This window comes from Bos grunniens, chromosome 8, assembly GCF_055505025.1.
Source record: "Bos grunniens cultivar Pamir isolate PY7600 chromosome 8, Bosgru_T2T1.0, whole genome shotgun sequence".
Lineage (NCBI taxonomy): Eukaryota > Metazoa > Chordata > Mammalia > Artiodactyla > Bovidae > Bos > Bos grunniens.
This window is the reverse complement of record NC_141172.1, coordinates 100,738,869-100,752,104: the sequence shown is the minus strand read 5'-3', so window position 1 is coordinate 100,752,104 and position 13,236 is coordinate 100,738,869. Positions and strand designations below refer to the sequence as shown.

The following is a 13,236-nucleotide window of genomic DNA, read 5'->3' as shown; positions in this document are numbered from 1 at the left end:
AACTGGAAGGAATGATGCTAAAGCTGAAACTCCAGTACTTTGGCCACCTCATGCGAAGAGTTGACTCATTGGAAAAGACTCTGATGCTGGGAGGGATTGGAGGCAGGAGGAGAAGGGGAAGACAGAGGATGAGATGGCTGGATGGCATCACTGACTCGATGGACGTGAGTCTGGGTGAACTCCGGGAGTTGGTGATGGACAGGGAGGCCCGGCGTGCTGCGATTCATGGGGTCCCAAAGAGTTGACACGAATGAGCGACTAAACTGACTGAATATCATAGTACTTTTGCTGATAATAGACTTCCTTTTTTTTGTCTTTTCAGATCTTACTATCAAGCATGGAGTTGACCTTGAGGATATAAAATGCAGCTCCATAGAAATTATGGCCATTCAAAATCAATATGAAACAGAGTACAGGCAACCAGGTAGAAATTTTGAATAAACCACTGAGTTTATCAGGGGATATCTATATATGATGTAAAAGTATAATACATTCACTTATAAAGTCTACTAAAAGACAGTTTTCATGTTTAAAACTTGATTATTGCAAACCAAGTTCTTTTATCTATCCCTTACATTTGTTCCTATCATTAACATCCTTCTAGCATCAAAATTGAATAATATATAGAGGGGAGTTACAAAGATTGAAGAAGAGGAGTGAAGGAAATAGCATTAATATTAAAAGCAGAAATCTTATAATTTTATAGTTCAGTAATAAAATTCTGAAAGAGATGGGAATACCAGACCACCTGACCTGCCTCTTAAGAAACCTATATGCAGGTCAGGAAGCAACAGTTAGAACTGGACATGGAACAACAGACTGGTTCCAAATAGGAAAAGGAGTACGTCAAGGCTGTATATTGTCACCCTGCTTATTTAACTTATATGCAGAGTACATCATGAGAAACGATGGGCTGGAAGAAACACAAGCTGGAATCAAGACTGCCGGGAGAAATATCAATAACCTCAGATATGCAGATGACACCACCCTTATGGCAGAAAGTGAAGAGGAACTCAAAAGCCTCTTGATGAAAGTGAAAGAGGAGAGTGAAAAAGTTGGCTTAAAGCTCAACATTCAGAAAACAAAGACCATGGCATCTGGTCCCATCACTTCATGGGAAATAGATGGGAAAAGAGTGGAAACAGTGTCAGACTTTATTTTTCTGGGCTCCAGAATCACTGCAGATGGTGACTGCAGCCATGAAATTAAAAGACACTTACTCCTTGGAAGAAAAGTTATGACCAACCTAGATAGCATATTGAAAAGCAGAGACATTACTTTGTCAACAAAGGTCCATCTAGTCAAGGCTATGGTTTTTCCAGTGGTCATGTATGGATGTGAGAGTTGGACTATAAAGAAAGCTGAGCACTGAAGAATTGATGCTTTTGAACTGTGGTGTTGGAGAAGACTCTTGAGAGTCCCTTGGACTGCAAGGAGATCCAACCAGTCCATTCTAAAGGAGATCAGCCCTGGGTGTTCTTTGGAAGGAATGATGCTAAAGCTGAAACTCCAGTACTTTGGCCACCTCATGGGAAGAGTTGACTCATTGGAAAAGACTCTGATGCTGGGAGGGATTGGGGGCAGGAGGAGAAGGGGATGACAGAGGATGAGATGGCTGGATGGCATCACCGACTCGATGGACGTGAGTTTGAGTGAACTCTGGGAGATGGTGATGGACAAGGAGGCCTGGCATGCTGCAGTTCATGGAGTTGCAAAGAATCGGACATGACTGAGCGACTGAACTGAACTGAACTGAATAAAATTTTACCTCAATATTAACAATCTTGCTGACCGTTATTACAGTTTTATAAATTTAACTTTTTAATACCCAAAGCAATCCTATCATTATTGTTAATATTACTATCTTACCAAATTTGGAAGGTCAGAATCATCTTTTATTCCACTGTAATGCCAGACTATGTTGCTTTCGAACTGTGCTGACAATACTGTTAGTTACATTTTTATCTGGATCAAATTAATCATCTATTTGGAAGTATGCTGTTTTATTTATGAGAGTGATAGAAACACATTGGCTTTGTATCATAAATGATCATTATTTTTTCAAACCCACTCTATAAAAATATAATTTTGTGCTAGCCCACCTAGTCTCCAGACATTTTAAGGTGAAGAATTACTCTCTATTAATACTGTTTGCTTAACATCACCAGTATTTAGTACAGAGATAAAAATAGCACTGTGTCCTAAGTCCTGACAGTATTAGTTGTCAGAATTTAAAACATTATTACACATAAAGTCTTAGAATTTATCTTAAATGGTAAATTTAATAAAGTTCAGTTATCATTGTATTTTTTTAAAAATCACCATTATCATAGTTGAGATACCATGTGATATATGTGTAGTCCTTTATATAGATGGAAATTTAAAACTGTTATTTTGTATTTCAAATAACCCAAATTTATTTCGATTGAAAATTTTTGTTATAACAGAATGATTGAACATAATAGTTGCTTACAAAAGTCACGAATTATACATATTTATTCAATGTTTATATAACATGATTTTGATTGATTTTTATATATTCCAGAAGAGTTAGAAATGCCATTAACTCGTCTAGACCCAACAAACCACCATTCTTCGGTGAATTCATTATGTGCAGAACTTCAGACATTTCCATCTTCTCCTGTTTGTAAAATGTAAGTAAAGATTATATCTAGAACTCAGATTGCAATTCAAAAGAAGCAATCTTTAATTAAATCTCTCCATATAAAGTCAGTTTCCAAGATATTTCTGTGAAAAAAATGTAGGAGATTAAATGGTGTTTATAATAAGAAACTGATGGGAATATATGAACATATATGTACATAACTGTTTTTATATGCACAGAATATCTCTAGAAGGACACGTGAAAATCAACTAATGTTGGTTGAGCCCAGAAAGGAACTGGGTAAATGCAATTTATAGGAGCTACTAAGTGATAGAGCTAGGCTGTTTTATACTTTTAGTATTTTGAATGTGAATATATCACCATCAAATATAAACAACTCAAAAATTTTCATTTTAAACTTAAACCATCTGCTTAGAAAATTGCCAGTGGATGCTTACCAATGACACTGCCTCTACTGGCCCTCATTACCATGAATATGGTAATGAGTATACTATACAGTGTAGTAGTATACAAATATCATAGACTGAGTGACTTAAACAATAGAAATTTATTTCTTCATAGTCTAGAAGAGGCTAGAAATCTGAGATCTGGATGTCACCAGGGTTGGATTCTTCCTGAGGCCTCTCTCTTTGGCTTGTAGAAAGCTGTCTTCTCCCTCTGTCTTCATGTGGTCTTTCCTCCATGCATGTCTATGTCCTGATCTCTTCTTCTTAAAAGGACACCAGTTATACTGGATTAGGACCCACCCTAATTGCCCCATTTAACTTAATTACCTCTTTAAAGGCCTTACCTCCAAATATAGTCATTCTAAGGTACTGAGTGTTAGGGCTTCAACATATGAATTTGAACAGAGACACAATTCAGCTCATAGTGAGTAGTTAATAGCCCTGAAGTACAGCCAGATTGTCTGGCTCTGTCATTTACTAGCTCTGTGATCTTAATTGCCCTGTGCCTCAGCTTCCGTATCTATAATATTGGGGTAATAATAGTACATACTCTGAGTTCTTAGTTGTGATTGGCTAATCTGCCAGAAGAGAATGCTATTGGATTACTGGAAGCAACTGGAGCATCTCATCACTAGCTGCTCAGGCTTCTACTAATGGTTTCAGTAGAATGTCACAGCATAAAATAAAGAAAGCTGACGCTGAGGGCACCAATTATCTTCATCTTCTGGCAAAGAGGGATTTCCTTTAGGAGGAGTAAATTTGTTTTAGAGCTATGCAGAACTCTACCATGAACTAGAACTGTCCATATCAGATATAAGCTCTAACAAAATAACATTGGACAAGTACGGAAATTTGTTTAAATATTTTAATCCCTTTGTTAAGGTGCAAGATTTTTTATCTTTTATTTGCAGGGCCTGTATTTCTTTTTGTGTGCGTGTTCTTTTACTCTTTTACTTACTCCATATACCCTTCTTGTTGTTGTTAACTCTAAGTCATGTCCAATTTTTTGCAACCCTATGAACTTTAGCTTACCAGTCTTCCCTGTCCTTCACTATCTCCCACAGTTTGCTCAAACTCATGTCCATTGAGTCAGTAATGCCATCCAACCATCTCATCCTCTGTCCCCCTGCCCTCAATCTTTCCCAGCATCAGGGTCTTTTTCAGTGAGTCAGCTCTTCACATCAGGTGGCCAAAGTATTGGAGCTTAAGCATCAGTCCTTCCATTGAATATTCAGGGTTGATATCCTTTAGGATTGACTGGTTTGCATCTGTTAAGGCAGATTCTCAATTAGAAACAAAGACTAGCTGGAATTAATATAATCTTGAATTTCTCATATTGAAAGTATTTATTTAAACTGTGGTAAACTCATTTTAATCACACATGTTTTATACTTATTATAACTTATTGTTATAATTCAAACATCTAATGAGAATTTATGAAATTAAGTCTTATCTGTATTTATGATTTGCCAGTTAGAACAAAAAGACTTTCCAACTAGCCAAAGGTTTTAGGGCCTTTTGAAACAACTTTAAGAAACTGTCTCATCACTGGAAATCGTTTCCATTGGTTCATGAACATAAAAACTTAAAAATCCCTATTTAAAAATAAACTTATACATCAACTGTGAAACGGAAAACAAAGAGAACAAATAATTTTTAAAAAACAGAAAGGAAAAATAATATGTAATATTATTGTACTTTTAACTTGCTTTTATGGCCCTAATTACTTTTGTTTCAAAACACAACATTTTGGCTAGAGATATAAAGTGAAGTCACTCAGTCGTGTCCGACTCTTTGTGACCCCGTGGACTGTAGCCTACCAGGCTCCTCCATCCATGGGATTTTCCAGGCAAGAATACTGGAGCGGGTTGCCATTTCCTTCTCCAGGAGATCTTCCCAAACCAGGGATTGAACCCGGGTCTCCCACATTGTAGACAGACACTTTACCGTCTGAGCCACCAGGGAATGATATAACCAGTTAACAAATATTTTTAGTTCCTACTACATGTAAAACTCTATGCTAGATTTTATGGTGCTAAAAAAATATCTGTGTGGTGTGAAGCCTTTTTTCTACATTAACTGATTGCTGAATTGTGAATATATTTTTATATATGACCAAAGAAAATATCAAATTCAGACATATCTTCAGAAAGTTCGATTAAGAAGGAGGTCATTTGTCTATATTGTGATCTTCTACTGGACTTGGTTTGCCTAAATATTTATCCTTCCTTTTAGTTTAAGATAATCACCTACAATCTGAGGTATCAGGTTGTCAAAGAGACCTTGGCAAGGTTTAAGAACTGTCTAGCTTTTCAAATATTACCACCACATGCAAGATTTTTGGGTTATGTGAGTAAATTGGGTGATTTAGACAAAAGATCTAGTTGTCTGCTACTACCCAGAATTGTCAATTGAACCAGCAGTGCTTACAGTTAGCATCTTCATGTATGTTTTATGGGGTTTCCCTGGTGGCTCAGATGGTAAAGAATCTGCTTGCAACACAGGAGACCTGGGTTCAATCCCTGGGTCATGAAGATCCCCTGGAGAAGGAAATGGCAACCTGCTCCAGTATTCTTGCCTGGGAAATCCCATGGACAAAGGAGCCTAATGGGCTACAGTCCATGGGGTCACAATATGAACAGAGAAACAGAATACAATCACTTTTCACTTAGGAGGGTGTGGGAGGTTTGGGGCATAGATTAAAGGGTTTGTGAATTAATGGTCTCTTCCCTGTTGTTGTTCTTATTCAGTCGTTTAGTTGTGCCTGACTCTTTGCGACCCTTTTATTTCTATACTAACTAATTGCTGACTTGTGAATATATTTTTATATGTGACCAAAGAAAATATCTCTAGACTGTAGCATGCCAGGCTTCCCTGTCCTTCGTCATCTTCCAGAGTTTGCTCAAACTCATGTCCATTGAGTTGGTGATGCCATCCAACCATCTTGTCCTCTGTTACCCCTTCTCCTCCTGACTTAATCTTTCCCAGCATCAGGGTCTTTTCCAATGAGTCAGCTCTTTGCATCAGGTGGCTAGAGTATTGGAGCTTCAGCTTCAGCATCAGTCCTTGCAATGAATATTCAGGACTGATCTTTGGGCTTCCCTGGTGGCTAATTTGATCTCCTTGCAATCTAAGAGACTCTCAAGAGTCATCTCCAGCATCACAGTTCAAAAGCATCAATTCTTCAGTGCTCAGCCTTCTTTATGGTCCAACTCTCACATCTGTACATGACTACGGGAAAAACTATAACTTTGACCAGATGGACCTTTGTCAGCAGTTTTTTGCTTTTTTAAATTTTACTTTTTGCTCTGCTTTTTAATACACTGTCTAGGTTTGTCCTAGCTCTTCTTCCAAGGAGCAAGCAAGTGTCTTTTAATTTCATAGCTGCAGTCACTGTGAACAGTGATTTTGGAGCCCAAGAAAATAAAGTCTGTCACTGTTTTCATTGTTTCCCCATCTATTTGCCATGAAGTGATGGGACTGGATGCCATGATCTTCATTTTTGAATGTTGAATTTTAAGCCAGCTTTTCAACTCTGTGCTTTCACCTTCACAAGAAGCTCTTTAGTTCCTCTTCAGTTTCTGCCATAAGGGTGGTGTCATCTGCATATCTGAGGTCATTGATATTTCTCCTGGCAGTCTTGATTCCAGCTTGTGCTTCATCCAGCCTGTGCTTCATCCAGGTATTTTGCGTGATGTACTCTTCATATAAGTTAAATAAGAAGGGTGACAATATACAGCCTTGACGTACTCCTTTCCCAATTTTGAACCAGTCCATTGTTCCTGCTACGTACTAATTTTTGACCTCATACCTACTAATGAGCTGTATTTACTGATTTACACTGCTTGTCATACATACTTTCTTCTCTCTTAAATACCAAAAACACATCACTAACTTACCCACAAAACTGAAGGACCTGAACTAAACTTCAGGATCTTTTACTTCCTGAAAAGGTAGAGGAGACTGAAATTTTTTATAGTTCTGATCCTCAGCCAGTAGAAGCTCCAGAAATTCTATTTAGAATGGACTTGGGTCCACTGTTATATTGTATTATATATATTATCTAATATTAAACTTTAATTCTTCTTTTTCAGTAATTTGCTTACTGCTGAAGAATCAGCTAACAAATACCATATGCTATGGCAATCAGAAAGCTGCCGAAGCTCTCTGAACTCATTTTTGATCAGAGGTAAAAATTGATTTTGAATGCTAAATAAAAAGTGTAGATAAAAAGGTACAATCAGTAGAAATGTATTGTTGTTGTTGGACGTGGTGCTCTGTCCATGGGATTCTCCAGGCAAGAACACTGGAGTGGGTTGCCATTTCCTTCTCCATCTCTTTCCTTACTTAAGCTAAAAAGTAATGGAAAGCTCTGTGCCACAGTATCTAAAATGATAATTATTGTAAAATCTGATAAAACATATCTTCTTATTTTGGCTCATTATAATGAGAAAATTTCTGATTTAATAAATCTTACATTAATTCTTCAAAATATCATTGAATGTACTAATTTAGTAATTACTAAAATGGTCAAACAAAATAAAGTCTTATTTCCTGCTAAATAGTAGAATCATTTTAACTTCATGATATTTCCATAGATTGAAATAAACCTTTATGTGACTTTTGTTGCTATAATATTTTAGACTTTTACAAATATTAGCATCTTGAAAATTAAATAGTAGATACATTTGTTTTATTTTTATTCTAATTTGTAAAAATCTACTTTATAAGAGATTTCTAGTGTGGCTCTATTTTTTTTCTTTTCATTTTTTTTGCCCTGTGGATTCTCATATTTGTTGTTTGGTTTGTTTTGATTTTTTAAGTGCCAAGAATTGAAGAGCCCAACAATCAATATTCACTTACAGATTTGAAAAAGATATTTTCTGTTGAAGAAGAAAAACTTGTGGTTAATCCTGTAAATGCAGAATGGTGGAAAGAAGCAAGACTAAATCTGACAGAAACTTTGGAACCTCTAAGTACATATTTGTGTCATAATAATTTATCTTCTGATGATACTAAATTGGAGACATTTTTACCTACAAATGTGCCTCAATTAGAACGTAAGTATAATAGTAAATATCACTTCTGTAAATATTTTCATGATGAGAAAATGTTAGATATTGGCTTTCCAGGAGGTAATTGGGAAAATACAACTAAATTCCAGCATTTAATATAACTTTGGCTCTGCCAGAATTTATAACTTTGACCTTCACTAAGCCCCATTTTCTTCCTTGAAAAAATGAGGAAGTTTGACAAACTAATCCTTAAGTCTCTTGCTGTTCTAAAATTCTGTAGTCTCAGCTTTAAATCTCTAGACATTCTCAGTTAAAGAGACCTTATTTCCTTTTACAAATGATAATTTCTAGTTCATTTTCTGTTTACATCAGCCTAGGTGTAAACCAGCACCATTATTTTTTGACCTGACAGCTGAGTTTTAAGTGTTCAGTAATGTCTAGTAATTAGAGAAGGCAATGGCACCCCACTCCAGTACTCTTGCCTGGAAAATCCCATGGATGGAGGAGCCTGGTAGGCTGCAGTCCATGGATGGGGTTGCTAAGAGTCGGACACGACTGAGCTACTTCCCTTTCAATTTTCACTTTCAGGAATTGGAGAAGGAAATGGCAACCCACTCCAATGTTCTTGCCTGGAGAATCCCAGGGACGGGGAGCCTGGTAGGCTGCCGTCTATGGGGTTGCACAGAGTCGGACATGACTGAAGTGACTTAGCAGTAGCAGTGTCTAGTAATCTCTTTTCAACAATAGAAATTATCCTTTGATACCAAAAGGTTTAGTCATTAGGCATTTTTAAACTTGATACAATTTAAGTATTTTATTTAGAATTTTATATCTGTGGATTTTTTTAAAGATTTTATTCAGGAACTTTTTCTAATATTTTATTTAGGAACTTTATGTCTATGTTCCTCCAAATTCCTTGAGCATATTTATGATCAATATCTTGAACTCTTTATTGAGTAGATTGCTTATCTTCATTTAGTTCTTTCTGGGGTTTTATCTTGTCCCTTCATTGGGAATATATCCTTCTGTCTCTTCATTTTGCCTATTTCACAGTTTTTATTTCTATGTGTGGGGTAGGTTGGTTATGTTTCCTAGTTTTGGAAAAGTGGTCTTTTGGAGCAGTTGTATATGTCCCGGCAGTGCACTCCCTTCTGGTCACTAGAGCTGTATGCGCTAGCTATATGCACTAGAGCTACTATGCACAGCCCTATGTGGGCTGTGTAGGCACTTCTGTTGTGGCAGGTTGACTAATGTGAGTGGTCTGATAGGTGTGGCTGATCCCTTGTCTAGTTGGTTGCCAAACCCTGTTCTTGTGTGGAGGCCACTGGCCACTAGTGGGTGGGGCTGGGTCACAAAGTGGCTGGCTGTGGAGCTGGGGACCCCAGGATTACTGTTGACTTACTCAGGGGTGGAACCAGGTCCCAGAATGGCTGGTTGCAAAGCTAGGAGTCCTGGATCTAGTGTCAGCCTGCTGGTAAGTGGAACTGGTTTTTGACAGGGCTAGCTGGAGGGTTTTGAGGCTGGGATTAGCCAAATAGTGGGTGGGTTTTATACCCTCAGGTGGCTGGCTTAGGAGCCCAAAGTGTCCCAGAGCTGATGTTAGCCTACTGATGGGCTGTGGTAGGGCTCAGATGATCCAGGGCTCAGATGATCCAGATGCCCACCCACTGGCAGATGGAGCCAGGTCCTGGGGTCTCATAGCTGATACTGGCCTGCTGGTGGGCAAGGTTGAGGCCTAAGAGATCCTGGGCTGTTGTCCAGCCACTGCTGGGCAGGTATGGTTCCTTGGCCTTCTGGTGGGCAGGACCACATCCCAGGGTGGCTGGGGGCTTGGGGGTCCTTCTAGTAGGTGGTACTGTATCCCCACACAGCTAGCTCCTGGGCCTGAGGAATCTCAGTGCTAATGCCCAAAAGGCTGGTGGGTGGGGCCTGACCCAGTGCTAAAAAGCTAGAGGGAGGATTTCAAAATGGCACTTATCAGCACTAGAATCCTCATGGCAGAACAAGTGTCCAAAAGACAGCTACTGCTAACATCTGTGTCCCGAGGGTGAGCTCCAATTGCCCCTGCCTTCTTGGAAATCGCTCCAAGATCAGCTGGTAGGTCTGACTCAGGCTCCTTTCAAAGTATTGCCTCTGCCCTGGGTCTCAGGGTGAGTGAGATTTTGTGCGCCTCTTTTGAGAGTAGAGACTGTTTCCTACAGCTCTCCTGAAAGAAAGCCCTAGAAGCCTTCAATGTCAACTATTCTGGGGACTCGCTTTCCTGGTGCATGACCCCAACTATGGAAGCCAGAAGTGGGGCTCTGCAAATGAAATTCTGGTTCATCCCCTAAAAGGAATCTTGTACCTGTTAACAGTCACTCACATTCTGTGTCTTTATAGATTTGTCTATTCTGGATGTTCTGTAGAAATGGAATCATGAAATATGTGGTCTTTTGTGATTAACTTACTTCATTTAGCATGTTTTCAAGATATGTCCATATTATAGCATGTGCATACCTTAATACAAAGTATTGATCAAGTATCTTGTCAAATTTTTAATTGGGGTTCTTTTAAAATGTTAAGTTATAAGAGTTCTTTATATATATTGGATATCGTCTTTTTTAAAGTGTATGTATTGCAAGTATTTTCTTCTGGTCTGTGGCTTGCTTGGTACATACTTTTTTGACTCTTACCTTAGAATAACTGTTAACTCTAGGGCTATGAGTAGCTGTAAGCCTATTGGCAACAGGCTGGAATTATTTCTTTGCCCAGTAACCTTAGCTTCAGTAATAGGAAAAGAGGTGCTGAATTTTTATCCTTTAAAAAATTATTTTATTCAGAGAAAACATTGATTTTAAAAGCAGTAAACAAAGTCCTCCTAAGGATCACATTATATTAATAAAAACCTAGAACTAAAGGTTATCTTAATACCCTAGTAAAACACCCATTTGGGCATGAAAATCATTGGATATTTTTATCTCCCATTTTCAGCATGGTTAGAACATGAAGATTGTTCCTCTCCTCTTATACTCATTAATGAGCAATCTACAAATGATCATTTATCACCTCCACAAAAGACTCCATCTCCAACTAAAGAAGTATCAGATTTGCATCTTTCTGATGAATATGTCTCTGTTGAAAGACCAAGAAAAGAAGAAAAACCAAAGAATGACCTAGAACTAGGTTATGGAATAATCCAAAATAAAGAAAATAAAGATCACTTGGAACTTGACAGCACAGTACCATCTACTGAATCATCTTCCTCTTCAAAAATTGAAAAAGCATCTTTTAAACATGGTAAAAAATGGGAGAATAATTTGGACCTCTTGAGCGACTTTATTATGCTGCGAAATAAGTATCCGACTTGTACCTCAAAGACTGAAGTCACAGACGATGGAAAAGATGGTGGGTAACTTAGTAATAATTTGGTGTAAGTATGATAGTTTCAAGGACTAAACAGATAATTTATTATAGAAAGTAAAGAAATAAAGTTCTTCAGATAAAACATGTTATTCTTCAAAGAAAATATCATTGATTCATGACACATCATATAAAGAGATGGATATGAGATAAACAGGTATAAATGTAGATATGTATTTTCCAAAAAATTTAAAAGCACATTTGAACTTGTAAGAAAAGCCACTATTTGTAAAAACACTTTCTACAGCTTAGTCATACAGATTCTTAGTATTTCTAACTTTTGCTAATCTTTCTGCCATTCTTTTTTCTCTTTTAGCTCACAGTTCTACATCAATGTTTTAACTTATATTTTAATATGTACTTAAGAATCTTTCATCCACTTGATTGCTTATTACTCCTTTTAACTTTACCAAAGAGTTTCTGTTTGACTTATAACTGTTTTACATTAATTGCTTATAAACATATCCAAGTAGTATATGTCATATCATTTCATTCCTGGTAAAAAAATTATCCTAGAATTCTAATACTCTAGAATATGTTTGACAGAGGTTACCCAAGTGAAACAAATACAAAACTACTTATGAGAGTTAGAGTATACATAGGTATAACTGTCCTATGTACTATTAATGTACACAAGGTCTTACCCCTAAATAAAGCGGAAGTAAAATATATACCAAAAATTAGTTTGAGGGTCCAGTGAGCTTGCTAACTAAACACCAGAATTGCGGAGAGCCCCAGACTATGCTGGACTGGGCCAAGATTCCCCATGATTGGGGAACTGCGTGGGATTCAAGACAGAAAAGCAGAAAAGAATGCTTGTTCCTTGTGTGCAGCATGATATGAAAGCCTTTTATAGATCTATTTAAAGTTACAGTACTTTGTCAGTCAGTGCATTTTCACAATGAAAAATTCAATGAAATTGCAGGAAAGTATTTAAAATCCCAGAATTTTATGACCCTTTATGTTGATATATATTCGCCCTAAAGTTTCTTTTTATGTAATAATTTGACCACCTATAACCTCCCTTGCTAGGAGACAACTCTATATGTAACAGATCTTTCTAACCAATTTGCACCATAATTCAGAGCATAATTTCTATACATTGAAAGAATGAGCAAAATAGAAAGAATTATCTTATGAATATAATACATAAATAGGAATTTTTATAAGATTTGTTGTTTTCAGGTTCATGAATGTTTTCAGTTTCTATTCATATTTGAGGCAAAAAAAAAAGAACTCAATCCAAAATTAGCACTGACATCCTTTTCTGGTTGTCATACTTGTGATGATATCTTGTAATAAGGGATGTTGGCAACAGAGAGAGGAAGCAATAAGAAAGGAGAAAAAGATAAAGAGAATGTTTTCTTGTTAAAAAGTTAGCCATTAATCAAACACATAGAAGAACATTCATGTTAGGTGGGAATGCTGCACTCCTGATGCTTCCTCAGTTAGTTTTATGTTCCTGGCCTCCTTGTCCTTTAATGTGTTCTCCCCAGAGGACCTGGAATGAATTCTGTGTATTGTAAATTTGAAAAAGAGTAAGTTGGCATAAGCCTGCAGGAATGAGCTGCCCCACGAGTAGCAGGCCTTCTCGTCTGCTTCTCTGTGTCATGCATCTTTTCCAAGCAGGTCCACAGCCGTGCAGAACCCTGGCCCGTCCAGTATAATCTGGGGCAGGGAAGGTACTCTGCCGAATTCAGGTGTTTATTTAACAAGCTCACCTGACTCTCAGACCAAGCTTCTTTCTCCA

General features: G+C 37.4%; 1 protein-coding gene across 1 annotated transcript in view; it reads left to right on the top strand.

Moving 5' to 3' along the window:
- Nucleotides 1–13,236, top strand: part of SHOC1 (shortage in chiasmata 1) — an 85,993-nt gene that overhangs the window by 25,549 nt on the left and 47,208 nt on the right. Inside the window, exons 10-14 of the mRNA XM_086414132.1 lie at nucleotides 323–425; nucleotides 2,538–2,654; nucleotides 7,167–7,261; nucleotides 7,896–8,132; nucleotides 11,058–11,471. Of these exons, the coding sequence (XP_086270258.1) occupies nucleotides 323–425; nucleotides 2,538–2,654; nucleotides 7,167–7,261; nucleotides 7,896–8,132; nucleotides 11,058–11,471 (966 nt within the window). The remainder of the gene's footprint in view (nucleotides 1–322; nucleotides 426–2,537; nucleotides 2,655–7,166; nucleotides 7,262–7,895; nucleotides 8,133–11,057; nucleotides 11,472–13,236) is intronic.